At 41.7% G+C, this 14,458-nt stretch overlaps 1 protein-coding gene across 3 annotated transcripts in view; it reads left to right on the forward strand.

Annotated features, from left to right (window-relative positions):
* The window catches only part of LOC121086477 (calcium/calmodulin-dependent 3',5'-cyclic nucleotide phosphodiesterase 1C-like), a 295,806-nt gene that overhangs the window by 122,635 nt on the left and 158,713 nt on the right, over window positions 1-14,458 (forward strand). For 2 of the 3 annotated variants that reach the window (XM_040590297.1, XM_040590298.1), the window contains one exon: window positions 9,293-9,319. The exons of the other annotated variant lie outside the window; for it this stretch is intronic. In XM_040590297.1, the coding sequence (XP_040446231.1) occupies window positions 9,293-9,319 (27 nt within the window). The remainder of the gene's footprint in view (window positions 1-9,292; window positions 9,320-14,458) is intronic. 3 annotated transcript variants of the gene reach the window in all.

Genomic DNA, 14,458 nt, shown 5'->3' on the forward strand with positions numbered 1-14,458 from the left:
GAACTGTTGCTTTGTACACTCCTTGATATGTGAAAACACTCGTTTTCACAAGCTCTTTTCCTAGGGAAACAAACAGGATCCAACTAAAGAACGCACAGGAAAGATTGTATATACACTCCTTTTTTTGAGACATAGTATTAGCAAGGAAGCAGCATCCTACTTGTGGAGGTCAGTGTGGCCGTGCAAACACAATGTGGAGCACATCTACGCTCGGAGCGCTGGGGAGGTATACTTTCCTCTCAGCCTCCCCCATCCCATTGTGCTCTGAGTGCCATAATCTCTTCCAGCGGGAGAGGCCACAGAACAGGCATGCTGAAGTACCACCCATCCTGTACTTTGCAGGTCATCACCTTTACTAATTTCAGAGCCAAATGTTCCACGAGTCATCTGGAGCAGCCAGCTAGAAAGCAACACTCACTCAGATGAAGTATGTATCTATTTTTCAAATCTTAAATATGCAAAGGTCATACACTGATACACTATGGTGATTTGATGATCCCTTTTTTTTTTTTTTTTAATTATTTTATTATAAAAGCATGGGACTGAGAACTGCTCTGTATTCCTTCCAGACCTCAGTACTTTATTTTCCTTAAAGGTACTTCCCTGTAGCTGGATTTTTATGAGCACACACTTTTTTTGAGAACGTGATGCGTGAGGCACAAGAGAGTTTGCTTGTGTAATAAGAAAAAGCAGAACGAACAGTAGATCATATTCTTTTCAAAGGGTTAGATTTTCAGAAACAGACCCTTTTTACTTTGTATTTTTCTTCAGCTAGAGTGGCAGAGGTTTTTTGGTTTTGTTTATAGTTTTGGCTGGGTTTTTTGTTTTACGTGAGGAGTAATGGAAAACATTAAATACAGAGGAAGAACCTCAAGATTTCAGTAATTGTTCTGGCTTGTACAAAATCTACATGAATGAAATAATATTTTTTGAAGTTTTTAGAACAAAATTTGCTGAATTCTTTTGTAGTTAAGATGCCAACATATTAAAATCCCAGTACAGGGCAGTTCTGGTACTGAATTTGAGTTTGCCCTTCTGATTTGGTCTTACTGAAAACTTCATTTGGTGACAAAGCTGGGGGGCTCAGTTATCCCTGCAGGTTTCACAGTGCTCCCTGCAGATCCTTGGACCTCAGACTGTTTTGCCCAAAACTTTCCTGCGTACAGTATTCAGTGCAGATCAATTAAGTAAACTTTTCCTATGCTGCTTTTTCTCCTCATTTGGTATATGTACTGTGCTATGGAAAGATAGGCAACAGTTACCTTGCCTCTTCTATCAAATTTTGAGCAAGCCATGATTGCCTTTTGTTGAAATGAAGTTAAACAAAATCATGACAATTGGTCATAGATCATCTTTATGCCAGTGGAAAAGAAAATACCTTTAACTAATACACCTCTCATGCTCCTGCTTGAATATAAGTATTATAGCTGTATAGGGTCCTGCCCAAGGTCAATAGGTGACTGCTCTTACGCTAGCCTTGGGAGTTAAGATCAAGCCATGGTTGAGTTTGTAGTGCCAAGTGGGTCAAGTAATTTGTATAATTTGTATCCTTGTTATCTGCAGGAGCAAATCTCAAGAGTGATTCCCTCCTTACCACCTCCCTTTCCCCTTCTCTCCATCCCTGTCCCCATACTTCAATCCCTGCCTTGCTTGGGAATTGGTGCTCAGCACTGTGGTTCTGTGAACAACGAAGAAACTTGCACTTGAGTGCAATTTAAGGTCATCAGCTCTTACGGGAACCTATAGTATAATAGTATTGTTAACATCAGTCTTCTCAGATCATATCCATGCCCATCCGTAACACCTTCAGGCTCTGTCCACTCACTGTTTACTAAGAGGATAGAGAAGGGATTGCAGCTACCTTGAGCTTGTACTGCAGAAGAAATTCCTTACCTCCTGTGCCATCACAGAGGCTTTTCTGTAATGAGAAATTAAACATGTTGCCTCTCCAGCTCTGCTTCACATGCACTTGGTAAACACACTAGACCCCAAATGTCCAAGTGGGAAACTGGTTATTAGGTCACAGGTAAGAGCCCTGTTATGGCAAAAGGTCACAGCAAAGCAGAGGCAGCACAAAAGACATTGATTGATTGTTCATATCTCCTAATTATTGCAATCCACTTTGGAGATGAAGCTGTAAGTTTATTTTTTGCCTGCTTTTTGAGAAAACTTGGTAACTAGACTGGTGACATCCAATGGAGTCAGCCAGAGCAGATAAAATTTATCAAAACAGCATTTTCCTTGGGCAAAATCAATGAAGATATTTTCTGACCTTGAATTACTTACTTAAATTATTTACTGATTGTGAATAGAGCACAAGCTTCATTTCCACTTTGTAGCAGTACTTCTTGTCGTCAGGATATGTTTTCCCTTCCTTTTTTGGCTGTAGATCTGTTGTGCCCCTCAGCTGTCTTGCCTCCATTTCTACTGAAATCATCGTACCTGTTTCAAGTTGTGAACACTTCTTGTCTTTGCGTGCCTGTGCCGTGCACGCCTGTGCTTCAGAGCATGCAGACTCTTCTGATCTGCTTCAAGTGAGACAAGTGACTACCTCATCGTCTTTGTGATTTCAGTGTGGCCCCATGTAGTTCAGGGTGCAGTTTAAGATGTCTGCTATTGTTTTTTAAAAATCCCACATAAACCCTCCATCAAATCTTAAGTACCAGCTGAAATCTTTCTCTCCTTACCTGCTTTTTACCGTTTCTTCTCCTCTGCTGTCACTAGTTTCTGTGATCATATTGTTTTTAATTTAACACAGTATTCTGCTAAACAGCCCAAGTGGAAGAAAGAATAAATTATCTTTTTTTTTTTTTTTTTTTTTTTTATTTGGAGTAAAAGAAGAAAGCTGGTCTTCCTGTTTCCATTAAGGAATTAAAAACCTAGCAGGAGTTGATGGCATCATAGCCTTTGAAGTCTGGTGATTTCAATATATTTCTGAGTTCTGGTCAGGGCTCCCATGGGATCCTGAGCTTTGACAGATGCTGGTCTGTAGCCTGTGCTGTGAGGTTGGGGTTTTGTGAATTGATTTATACATGGTTATTAATATAGGCTTTGGTAACGTAATGTAAATGCATCACTAATCTTGTGATGATGACGATTAATTGGTAATGCACTGCATGATTCAGAATATCGAGCTGCTGGGAGAGATGTTCAATTTGTTTAAGTGATCCCATCAGTCAGAAAATATAGCTTGATCTGAGCCCCCAGCCAGCTTTCCCTGGGAGTGACGCACAGGGGGATGGTAGCTACCCCCAGCATGAACCGCTACACCACTGTGGTACAGCTAGAGAGGGCATCTGGGCTTGGGAGCTGGGAAATGCCCTTAATCCTCCTGCCTAGATGTGGCCATTGAGGGGAAATCTGGGGGACTCTGGACAGATGAGCTGGAAGGATTTGGGAACAAAAGCAGTAAACGTGAGTTGTGGTCAGCTCTTGTAGAAAGAGGAAGGGGAAGGATGTCATTCATTAAAACCATAGATTCACTGATGGGTAACAAAAGAGCAGGAAGAATCTTCCCGATTTGACCTATAGACAAACGTGTTTCTCTTTTGCCAGCGTCATTGCTTATCTCACTGGTGGCTTGCTCTTGGTATTGTTATCTTAACACCTATTCTAATGTCAGAAGCCCAGCTCTGGCAGGAAAGGAAGGGAAAAGGAAAGGGAAGACCTGTGAGACTGTCCATGTTACTTACGAGGGAGATGTTTCATGACAGTAAGGTGGTTCTTTCTCTCTGCACTTCCAAATGAGCTAGTGAGAGGAGCCCTGCAGGGAAGCAGAGACAAATAGCCCTGGCTTGCGTGATCTGTGGATATGGTGGGACACCAGTAGAAGGACAGACATTGTTGGGTGCTTTTGTTAATGGATGATTAAGCTCCTACTCACATCTTAAACATGCTAATTATAAACTTCTAAATATAGAGAAGGAAAAGTCCCTCTTTCTCCTCAAGCCTATGAATAACTAATTTAAAATATATGCTTGTGGCAACTGTTTTCTTTAACAACTGCGGTTCCTCTGAAGAAGTAGCTTTTGTAAAATGTTCCTCTTCAGGCAGGAGTTTCCCTTTCATGCGCATGGCTCTGATCATGTTTGCCAATGTCAGCAGCAAAAATCAGGGTATGGCAGGCCAGCTCTGACAAGGCTTGATGCATCAGCTGGAGGAGTTAATGTCCTGGTGGGTTCTCTTTACTCTCTGGCTCCACCACAGAGTGGGCGTTAAGGAGCAGTGCCTCAGCTGTGGCAGGACAAAACCTGGCGTCCTTGCTGAAAGCCACTATTGCTGGCAGTTTGAGCCAAAAGGCTGAACTTTGTACTGAAGCAGCTGATGGCCAGAGATGCACTTGTGCCTGCCAGCTGGGCTGTGAGGGTGCTGACCCACGGCAGGGCGCTGCACACAGGGCGGCTGGCTGTGGGTAGTATCTTTAAACCACCACAGCAGATCCACTTCAGCTAGTTTCTCAGTGCCCTAAAAAGTTGTTGCCCTCTCTTTCACCACGAAGAGCAGATCCAGATTGAAAGCCCATACTGTGCTGGGTCCAGACTTGTGTGTTGTCAGCTGGTGGTACGAAGGGGAGAGCAGAGGCCGCTGGGTTTTAAGGACTTCAAAAGACCTCTCTGGCTTGCTAAACTGCTGTGACCAGCTGTGTGTGCCCTCTGAACCTATTGCAGTGGCCATGCAAAAAAAAAAAAAAAAAAAAAGGTGTTAGATTAAGCCACAGTGAGGGCCAGTTCTGAGCTTTAGCCCAAAAATTGAGTCACCGGTCTCAGCAGGCTAAGGCCATGCTTGTGGCACTTGGCATTCCTGAGCTGGGAAGCATTAACTCACTGAAAAGTGTCATCTGCACTCACCTGCGTGTATTTCAGGTTGTTAACAGCATGTCCATCAGCTGGTGGCCTAAGGCTGATCACTGCACTGAAGTTACAAGCCTGCAGAGACTTTACCAAGGGCAGGTATAACTACCTTTAGCAGCAGTGGGTGAGCAGAGTGTAATGCTCATAAACTTTCAGATTTTAGTGTAAGTTTCTAGGGATGAAGTTATGCAAAGATCTTCCTATTCTGCCTCACCCACAGTTTTACTCCATCTACTGAAAAGATGCCATTAATACCAGACCCTGTGGAATAAATGTGGAATAACACCATGTTAACCAAGCCACAATTTTGAGTACAAGAATTTAAGTAGTTTAGGTAATTCTTCAGAGGCTGTGTAGGAGTGAAAGAGCAATTCATCTAGGTAGTTGAAATTCTGAGTTGTATGATTATGGGGCAAAAACAGAGTAGTTGGCAGAGTTACTTAATTCCCCCAACCCCTCCACCCTCACTCCTCTCCATACCTACGCAGTTGCATTAACTCACCTCTCAGAAGAGTAAGGCCTGAGAATGTCATTACCAAATTCAGGGTTTTTTGTTGTTTCTGTTAAAATTTCTTCATCTCTAGGTTTCTAGATGCACAGGAAGAGTGGGACCTTTTTCAATGACTCAAAACTAGTGTTATTTGGGCCGCAGTTGTGCCCCCGTTCATAAATTGATGTGTAAACCCCCGTACAGCTAAAGCCCCAGCCCTGAAGAGCTAACAAACTAATGGGAAAAGGTCTGAAGGGGAAATATAGGAAGAAAGCGATTTGCCTGAGGGTGCGCTGGATTTAAATGTCAGAGGTAGAAACGAAACCTTGGGAACAGATACTTGGCCTTGAAGAAGTTGACAGGCATCGAAGCACAGAGAGAAATTTTGCACATCTATTTATTTCAAAGGGAGTTGAGTGCCCGTATAACTGTAGCTAGCTATGTCTTACTGGCACTTAAATACCTTCAAAAGTCTGTCCTAATTTTATGTTGGGTCAGTATATTGTGGTGTTCCTCTGGCCACATGAAGGGTTCACTCGTCCCCGGGAGAGCAGATACTGAAATAGTGGGCTCAACTCTCTTGTTGACTTCATCTCATTTGAGTCAAAAATTTCATCCTACCCACCACTTTGTAACAATCAAAACTAAACAAAATGCCTATTTTTAAAACTCTTACTGGATTTATTTTCATTAGGCTCCAGCAGTCGCCTTGTACTAGGAGTGACTCACTTCACACTACACTCGTGCAGGTGTAATTGCATTAAGTTCAGTGAAGTTATTTCTAGTTTACGCTGTTAATATAGGGCCTACCTGGTGTGAGTCACCTGCTAATTCTCTTCAGCACGAAAAAAAAAAGTCTATCTTGTTCTAATTTTTTTACAAAATGTAAGCTAAATGTAGACCTATGAGTAATACATTCCACAGCAGGTAACAGGATTTGAATGGATGTGGCAGTGCTAGCTGGGCACGTGCGCAGCAGGAAAAGAAACTGAACTTACAGACATTTTGGTAATTCCAGTAAGGCGCTTGCAGGCATGAGCACAGGATGGCCCACAGGTGTAGAGGGAGCTGCAACACCACCTCCCTTAGGTCTCATTTTTTCCCTCCTGGAAAAGAGGAATAACTTGAATGGAAGGTGTTTCCATTTCCAGGTTTATCCCAGAGCATATGCAGCTAGTTTCTCTTTGCATAGACTTCTGGGGAGATAAATCAGGATAGCTTATCCTACATCTTTTTAAAAATACATAACTGAACAACCCCCCCCCCCCCCCCAAAAAAAAAAAAAAACCCAACCAAACCAACCCACATCACCAACCTCCAGTTTCCTCTTGTTAATTCACACATGGTTGCTGATTGCAGCCAACAGCTGATGCTGGCTGTGGGATTAGAAGAGGCACTATTTAATTTCCTTGTTTGCAATGCTTTCATTTAATAGCAGGCAGGTGTAAGTCGTGGTTTGTAAGCAAGCATAAAGCAGGTAGTTGTTGACATTGTTTCTAAAAGCAAACTGAAGGCTATACTTGGAAACAGCTTTATATTACCAACACCATCTTTTTATTGTATTGGTGAATATCACTAGACTTTGGTTTTGAATGCTGGCAGTTCAAGCGTACAGAAATTTTTTTGCTGGATATCAGAATCTGCTAGGGGTGTTTCTTATAAAGTAAGCACGTGCAATAGGGGTACTGAATCTATAAATGCAGGTTCCTTTAGTTACATTCTCTTCAACTGTAACATGCAAGTTCAGTGTCTATAAATAAAGTCACAAACTTGGTAGCTGTAAACCTTGACTGTAACTGGACTGCAGGTGTGGAAACAGTAAACAACAGCAATAAAAAATGTGTATACGTTTTTTAAAACTGCTGTGACTAGGCAAATGCTTTTTTTCTAGTACTGTCATCTGTGGTAGTATACAGTTTTCTAATGCAGTAAAAATATTCTTGAGTAAAAGAAGCATGAAAGGGGTAACTGATGGGAAAAGTGATATTATTAGTCAAATGAAAAAAGCACCCCAAAGCTGAGTCACCTCTTCAAAATATACAAGGAAGTTTTGGCTAATCAGGAGTCAACAAAAGGTATCTTTGTTCAAATGTGGAGCTGAAAGTCACTAACCAACAAAAGGAGAAATAGTTCTGATAGTGCTGGAATGCACCCATAAGACACTTCATTGTAAAATTTAAAAGTTATATAGCAGAAATAAAAATTTAAACAAATCTGGATTTCTTGAGAACAAGATATTTTAATAAATCTGTATTGGAATGGCTGATGAGGTATGTAGGGGGTATTCAGCGTTTTCTTTTTGGAAGGAAATTCCAAATGCAGTTTTGTATTTTCAGAGTATAAACTTTGAAATCTAAATTCTTCTAAATGAAATTTCTACTTTTCACCCTTCTGAAACAAAAATGAAAAATTCTCTTAGAATCAGATATGTCCAAGTGGGCTTCTGCTTGTATGTGTCAGCATCCTGACTGCCAGTATGCTAGAATCTCGATAATGCTGTGAATGTTTACTCTTTACTCCTTTGCATCTATTCAAGTTTAAATAAGTAATTCTTGACACAGTAAAGCACAAATGAAATATGCTTTAATTCTTTTAAAGTAAATATCTAGGATTTTTATGATTCCAAACTGGTCAGAATACAGAAGCAGGTACAAGCCATAAGTTTGATTTCCAAAAGTAATATTGGATGAAACATTTGACAGCCAGGAGCCATTATTTGTGCTTCTTATTAAGTAGAAAATAGCACTACATTCCTTTTTGCCACGTTTCTTCTTATTTTTAAGAAAAATTGCCCCTTGGTTGGGTTTTCTGGGCCTGCCTTAGCCACAATTTTCCATGTGCAATTGTATCAGAGATGAAAAAGCAGAGCTTGATGCTTATAGCAGCACATCCATTCTAACAATATTGCCTACTCACCAAAAAGGTGGGGGGCATCTGAGTGTGTGGCTAAATGACAGGTCATTGATCTTGCACTCCTCATCACAGTCCACGCTGAGACTAGTTCCCATCACTACTTGTGAAGTTTAGAGATAGTTTGGTTTACTTTAAAACAAAAGCAGAGCTGAGCTCCAGTGAAATCAATGCCCTATTTTTCCAGGCACTGTGTAAAGCCATTGGAAAAGGATCAGGAGCTCACAGACAACATACAGTGCCGAAAAACCTCTGCAGCTGGCTGTATAGCCACATAGGTAACAGTGCAGAAGGGATCATGATTATTACCTTTGGGCACTGGCAGCTTGTGTCATCGCCTGCTGTAGAAGATAAAATCCACTGTGCTAAGATGAAAAAGAGATTTACAACCTTTGCTGCAATTGATTTGGTGTGAGGATTGGGGAGGAGAAGAGGTGCTTATCCATTCTTGCCATTTCCTAGTCCTGGGCACGGTTAAGTCCCAAGATATGCTCAGTGAAGTGAAGCTCTCTGATCTGTTATCTGGGATTTGGTGGAGCAAAGAACTTGCTAAGATCTAGATTTTCTTTTTAGAGTAAGGCTGCTGTAAAACCACTGGGGTTTTCCACTGAGTAACCACATCCAACGTGGCTGGATGTATCACATCACCACCACTCCATCTGAGCGGGCTCTCCACGGATAAGGCCATACTTCTCTGCTGCATGGAGACATAAAAACTACTTTACTGCTATTAAGTAGAAGTAAGTTTCTGCCACTTGGATGTGAAGTGATTTAGAGTAGTGACTCATTCTTTCCTAGCTGCAGCAACCCTGTCTTACAAGAAAGGGCAAGATGTGTATGCAGGGAAACACACACCTTTTTCTACTGAAGTTAGTGGCAACCACCTCTGAGGTTTGCAGAAGGGAGTGGCTATATCAGGTTTGGGGCAATCTCATGGCAGAAGTGACTTTGCTTTATTGCTGCTGATTTCCGACTGTCTCCTTTTCTCCTCCTCACTAGTGGAGCCTTCTTATCTCAGTTGTATTTTGTTCTTTTCCTGCAGGAGAAAATACAAGAAAACATCACAGAGGTAAGAGTAAATCGCAGAGGACTGGAAGGTATTTGTGAGTCATCTGTCTCTTTTTGTTAGAGGGTTTGAAGGAGGACTTTCCTGTTGCCAGATTGGTTTTGTTCCCAGGGAAATGCTGTTCTACTGACTGGTTCCCCCTTTGAAGGTCCATCTTGTGCTGCTACTGCTCCAAGTCCCCTCTGCTGCTAGCGGTAGTGCTCCCCCCTGATGCTAGTGGTAGTTCTCCCTGAGTAAGGACAGAAACATTTATCCTTGAAGGTCAAACCCTAATAATTGTCATTCTGTTCCCTCTGCAAGATCTGCTGGTTCTAACTCCTATCACTTACTCATGCTGTAATAACAAAATGGACTGTGGGCTTGTAGTGTTGCTAATGACCTGTGCCTTTGCAGGAGACTGAAGGAAAAGGGGGATCCTGTTGATTAACAGGCCCTATTACAGCTACCTGATCTAGTTATCTTACAGCCTCCTTGCAGGAGGGGGGCCCGGTTGGGGTCTTTGACAGATTCATTTTTCTTCCTTTGGAGCCCTTGTGCTTGGTTGCTTCAAAGCACGCACTTTGCAGCACAGAGTGTTTTTGGTGCTGAGCTGACTCCCCCTCCCCTGCATGTGGAGTATTAATTGGTGACTTAATCTCATGGTGTGCTGAGCATCTTTAGTTCATGTTGACTTTAACTGGATTTGAGACTCCTGCAGAGTGCTTCCTAAAGATGAAATCCTGCAGCTCTGCTGAATGTGCCCTTTAATATTGTGTGATGATGGAGAGAGCTGGCAGATAAGCCAACGTGATGATGTGATGGGGTAAGACATCACAGCCACCCTTCCTGTTGGCTGTCACCCTGTGCTGAAGATGATCACTCCAATGCAGCATTGGCAGGACAGGCTACGTGTGTGCTTGTGTGTCACAGCCACAGGATACTGAAATGTGGTGGCTTGAGTCATGGATGATGTGGGTTTGAGCTATGACAGTTTAGTGGAAAATACTGATTTGGAGATTTCTGTGCTGAACTCTGCAGGTGGGCATTGCGTAGTGTGAGACATGGGAACAGGGCTCCCGTTTGTTTTCCTAAATGTGGGACTGGTGCTCTAGTACTTTTGTGACTCTACTTTTTTTCCCGTTTCCCTTGCCCCTGCCGTGATTGTTAATTAATCACAAACATGTCTCTGGCCAGAGGTCTTGAGTTGCTGCAAGAGGATTTGTTCGGGAGCTGGGGTGGTTTCCAGAATGAATGATCACTCTGTGTGTATGTCCCCCCATGCACTGCTTGCATTGCCCTGAGTGCTGTTTCTTATTTGGCTGTGTTTTCTGTGTACACAACCACAGCATCGGAGAGGCTTGTGCTCAGCATCTCTTCTGTATGGGAGACTTTCCGTAAGCTTTGAAAGAGAGATCAAGTATGTTAAAAGCTCCTACAAGCCCAATACACACTTGTATCAACAACGTAACAGAGAATTGAATATATCAGCCTGTTTAAATGTACCATTACAGGGTTAAGTTTGGTGCCTCTTGGGATTTTGAACTTACTTTTTTTTTTTTTTTTTTTCTCTCTCACTGTGCCTACTGCCTGGCTGATGGTGTGCACCCCTGCAGCAGCTGGGCAGACTGGCTACGTGGCCCTGTCATGTCTAACAACTGGTGGGAGCTCTGCGGCAGGCAAGAGACCACCCCAGGGACCGACACATAGCAGTTGTTGAACAGCTACTCCTGATAACCTCGCGCAGCGGGTGCTGGCTGCTGGCCGGAGGGCTGTGTAGTGCAGCGGGGTGGCTGCTGTGGCTGGGAACTGCTCTTTGCCAGCACCTAGGGCAAATTAGCTGGCTAGTAAGCTTCTGAGTTGAATTTGCCACCTGCTGTATGATTAGGGTACGATGGTATATTGCATATACTGCCATCTGATGCAGAAGTGTAACATCCAGCAAAGGGAAGCGGTAGGACAGCAGTTCATTTAAAGGCTGGTTTTAAGTAGCATCTCTCTATTGAGTCGGTAATTCCAACAGTGAAGAGAAACCGATGACTTGACTCAGGTCTCCACTTTTGTTTCCCACATTCATTTGTGGTGGGGTTGTTGTCTTTCCTTTGTTATGTTTTTTTCAAAACGGATCTTGGTGGTTCTTATGTCGCCAGGCTCTGGAGGGTGACTGGCAGCTGAGCTGAAAGGATCTTTTGCTTGCTTTTGCATCTTCTTCCTTTCGTTTCTCTTTGGGGAGTGTCACTGCTTAAGAATGCCTAGGTGATAGTAAGCAGCACTTAGCTGTGGAAACACTGCTGTCCTCTGTACCTCGCGGTGTAAAGAAATGGTTTCCCCTGAGTGCAGACCTGTTGGGAAGGAAGATGAGGTACATGCAAGAAAATTTGAGGAGAAAGAATTGGAGTGAAATCTGAGCTATCCTATAACTGTAATTGGAAATGGCAGACACAGAGTCTCACATTGATCATTCTGTTAACTGAATTGACTCAAATGCTTTTGTAACAATAATATATTGATATGGTTTTCCTCATAAACTTGGAAGTTTCATAGTTGTCTAGACATCCCTAATTTCATTAGTCCCAACCTAGTAATTGCATTTGAACTGCTGAACTGTGATGTAGATTAATCACAGCATTACCAGAGAAGCAGGATATTTAATCAGAACTTGGGTCATCTATCATTATCCCATCTAGTTCCCCTTGGGTGAGTAGTAGATAGCTTATTAAATAGTGACTGGAGAGGTAGTCAGCAAGAGGGAAAACTAGACAGGAAGCCAAAAATCTCTTGAACTTTCAGGTTCTGGGCTGGTTTTGCTTTTTCTGGACCACCTGAGACCTTGGCCACGTTTCATTTGACTGTTGAGACTCCCAATTATCCTAAAGATACTTAGCACCTTCTGTTCCCTGGGAGATTAAAAGGGAAATGAGCTTTTCAAGTAGCCCTTGGCAATCCCCTCCTAGCTTAAGTTTGTCTGCTGAATGGGTGATATTCAGGCAGTGCAGGCAGTTTTGCACTTCTAGGTGCTCACTAAAGTCCTATTTGTCTTCTCAAGATTTGTCAGATAAATAATCTGCCTTAGTTTACATTGCATAAGTTTTCCTCCATTACAATCCACAGCCCTGCATTTTTACTCTGCCAGTAACATAGAACTGTATGTGCTGGTTTAGTTTAGCTGCATGTTGGTTAATTGTGCAGTTTAATTTTCTGTTAATACGCAAATGCTTCTTTTACTGTGAACTCATTATAAATAAAAGTCAAGTGAAAAGAATCCTGATATTTTATCCATCCATCGTGAATGGATGGATTTTATTCCGCTAAGTACCTGTTAATGCTATATATGAAGTACAAAGTAGAAAAGGCAACGTAACCGAAGTATCTTTGACCCATGGCTGGGACTCTGAAAGAAGTATCCTAATAGGCCCTGCAAAATACTAATGTGATTTCTTTAAAGAAGATTGTACTGTAATTAAAAAAGGTTGCCATCTGATGCAAACCACATGGCCAGAACATCAAGCTTTCCCTAATTTCCATGAGAGTTTTGTTGCTTCTACTCCAGATGATCAGGCAGGTAACTCATAAGTAGAGATCTTCTTTTCCATCCCCTCCCCATGCTTTCCTATTCTTTCTCATCTATGTCTGTGCTTCTCAATTCAAGTTTGGTCCAGCACTTAGCTAATATACTCCTGGAGGAAAATATGAATGTGAACCTGTTCTTCCTTAAAAAAAAAAAAAAAAAAAAAAATTATCTTAGTGCATGGCACAGGTGATGAAACTGTAAATATACGAATGGTATTGCATACAAAATAAATGGAAAAGTATTTTTTTCCCCAAAACTTTACTTGATAGTCGTCTTCAGGATTACTCATGCTGACACCTCTTTAGATTAAAGTAATACACTGTCTCTTTTGGACTATTCCAAGATGCAGGTAAATTTATTACCTTGCAAGTCTCATTCTAGGTAATCTTTAAGTTAGGGGTTTACTCAGGACCAGAATCTGCGAGGAAAACTCTGTGCTGGGTTTAATCTTGTACTTTAGTGCTGTTCATTGGAATGATGCATCAGTGCTCTCTGGAAGCTGATGGTCTAGTAAGGGCATTATATATGGTGGTAGCCGTCACTGCCATCGATAGAATAATGTAGACAGAAGGGGACCTCCAGAGGTCTTAGGTTGTCTCTTCCAGCTATTGGTGCTTGAGAACATCACTGTGGCCCTGATTAACTCTTGGCATTCATCAAGTTAATTTGACAATATGCTTAGTCCTTAGTTCTGAACCCATTTCATTTCCACAGCTTATCTATTGACTTTGCAAGGTTATCTTAATTAGAAATAATAAAAATACCCCTAATTCCTTAAGCTGTTCAAGTAATTATAATACTGCTTAGCTCAAGTTTTTCTTTATATTGAGTATCTGAGCAACTCTGGCAATGTAGGATGCATTAAAGGTTGGTATATTAATCAGCAGCACACACAGAATCCATGACTTGATGTATCAAAATACTTTGTAAACTGTAGCCTTTTGGGTGCTGAGACCTCGGCTCCCTATAGGATTTCTTGAAACTCTGTGTTTCAGGAAAATTGATGTTAAATTTTCGATTCAAGGCTGCTGGGCATTGTGCAAAAAGACATCTGCTGATTTATTTCTATAATATTACAAGTGGAGCTGATTCTGTTAAATTTAATGAACACAATTTCAGTAAAAAAGGTATTGATTTGTTGAGTGCTTTGTATTCATTGCACTGCAGAATGATGGGTGCTTCAGGAAAAAACTGAACATGGTCACGTAAGTAAAGCTTATAATTAATCTGTATGTGAAGGGGGAAAATTAAAGTGACATTGGCAACCTTAATTTGGTACTTCCTAGCTTTGTGGGTGCTTAACTTTGCAACCTGAGTGGTCTTCTAATGTAGTTTAAGTACATTTAGATACTGGCAGCATTACACAGCTCTGGAAAAGAGGCCACAGTTCAAGTTAACAAAGCTAAGTGGAGTTTGTGCTCTAATTAATGGAGAAAGTTTATATTGGCTATGTGTATGGCAATTTCATGTTGAGAGGAGAGAAGGAAACCTGCCTTCTAGAAATCCCAGCTTTTTTTCTCCTAACACTTTCTATAAAAGGAAAACATGGAAACACTGGAAGTGACAGAGGCTTTTACGCACCCTCCTGCTTCCTG

The sequence above is a fragment of the Falco naumanni genome, chromosome 4, assembly GCF_017639655.2.
Source record: "Falco naumanni isolate bFalNau1 chromosome 4, bFalNau1.pat, whole genome shotgun sequence".
Taxonomy (NCBI): domain Eukaryota; kingdom Metazoa; phylum Chordata; class Aves; order Falconiformes; family Falconidae; genus Falco; species Falco naumanni.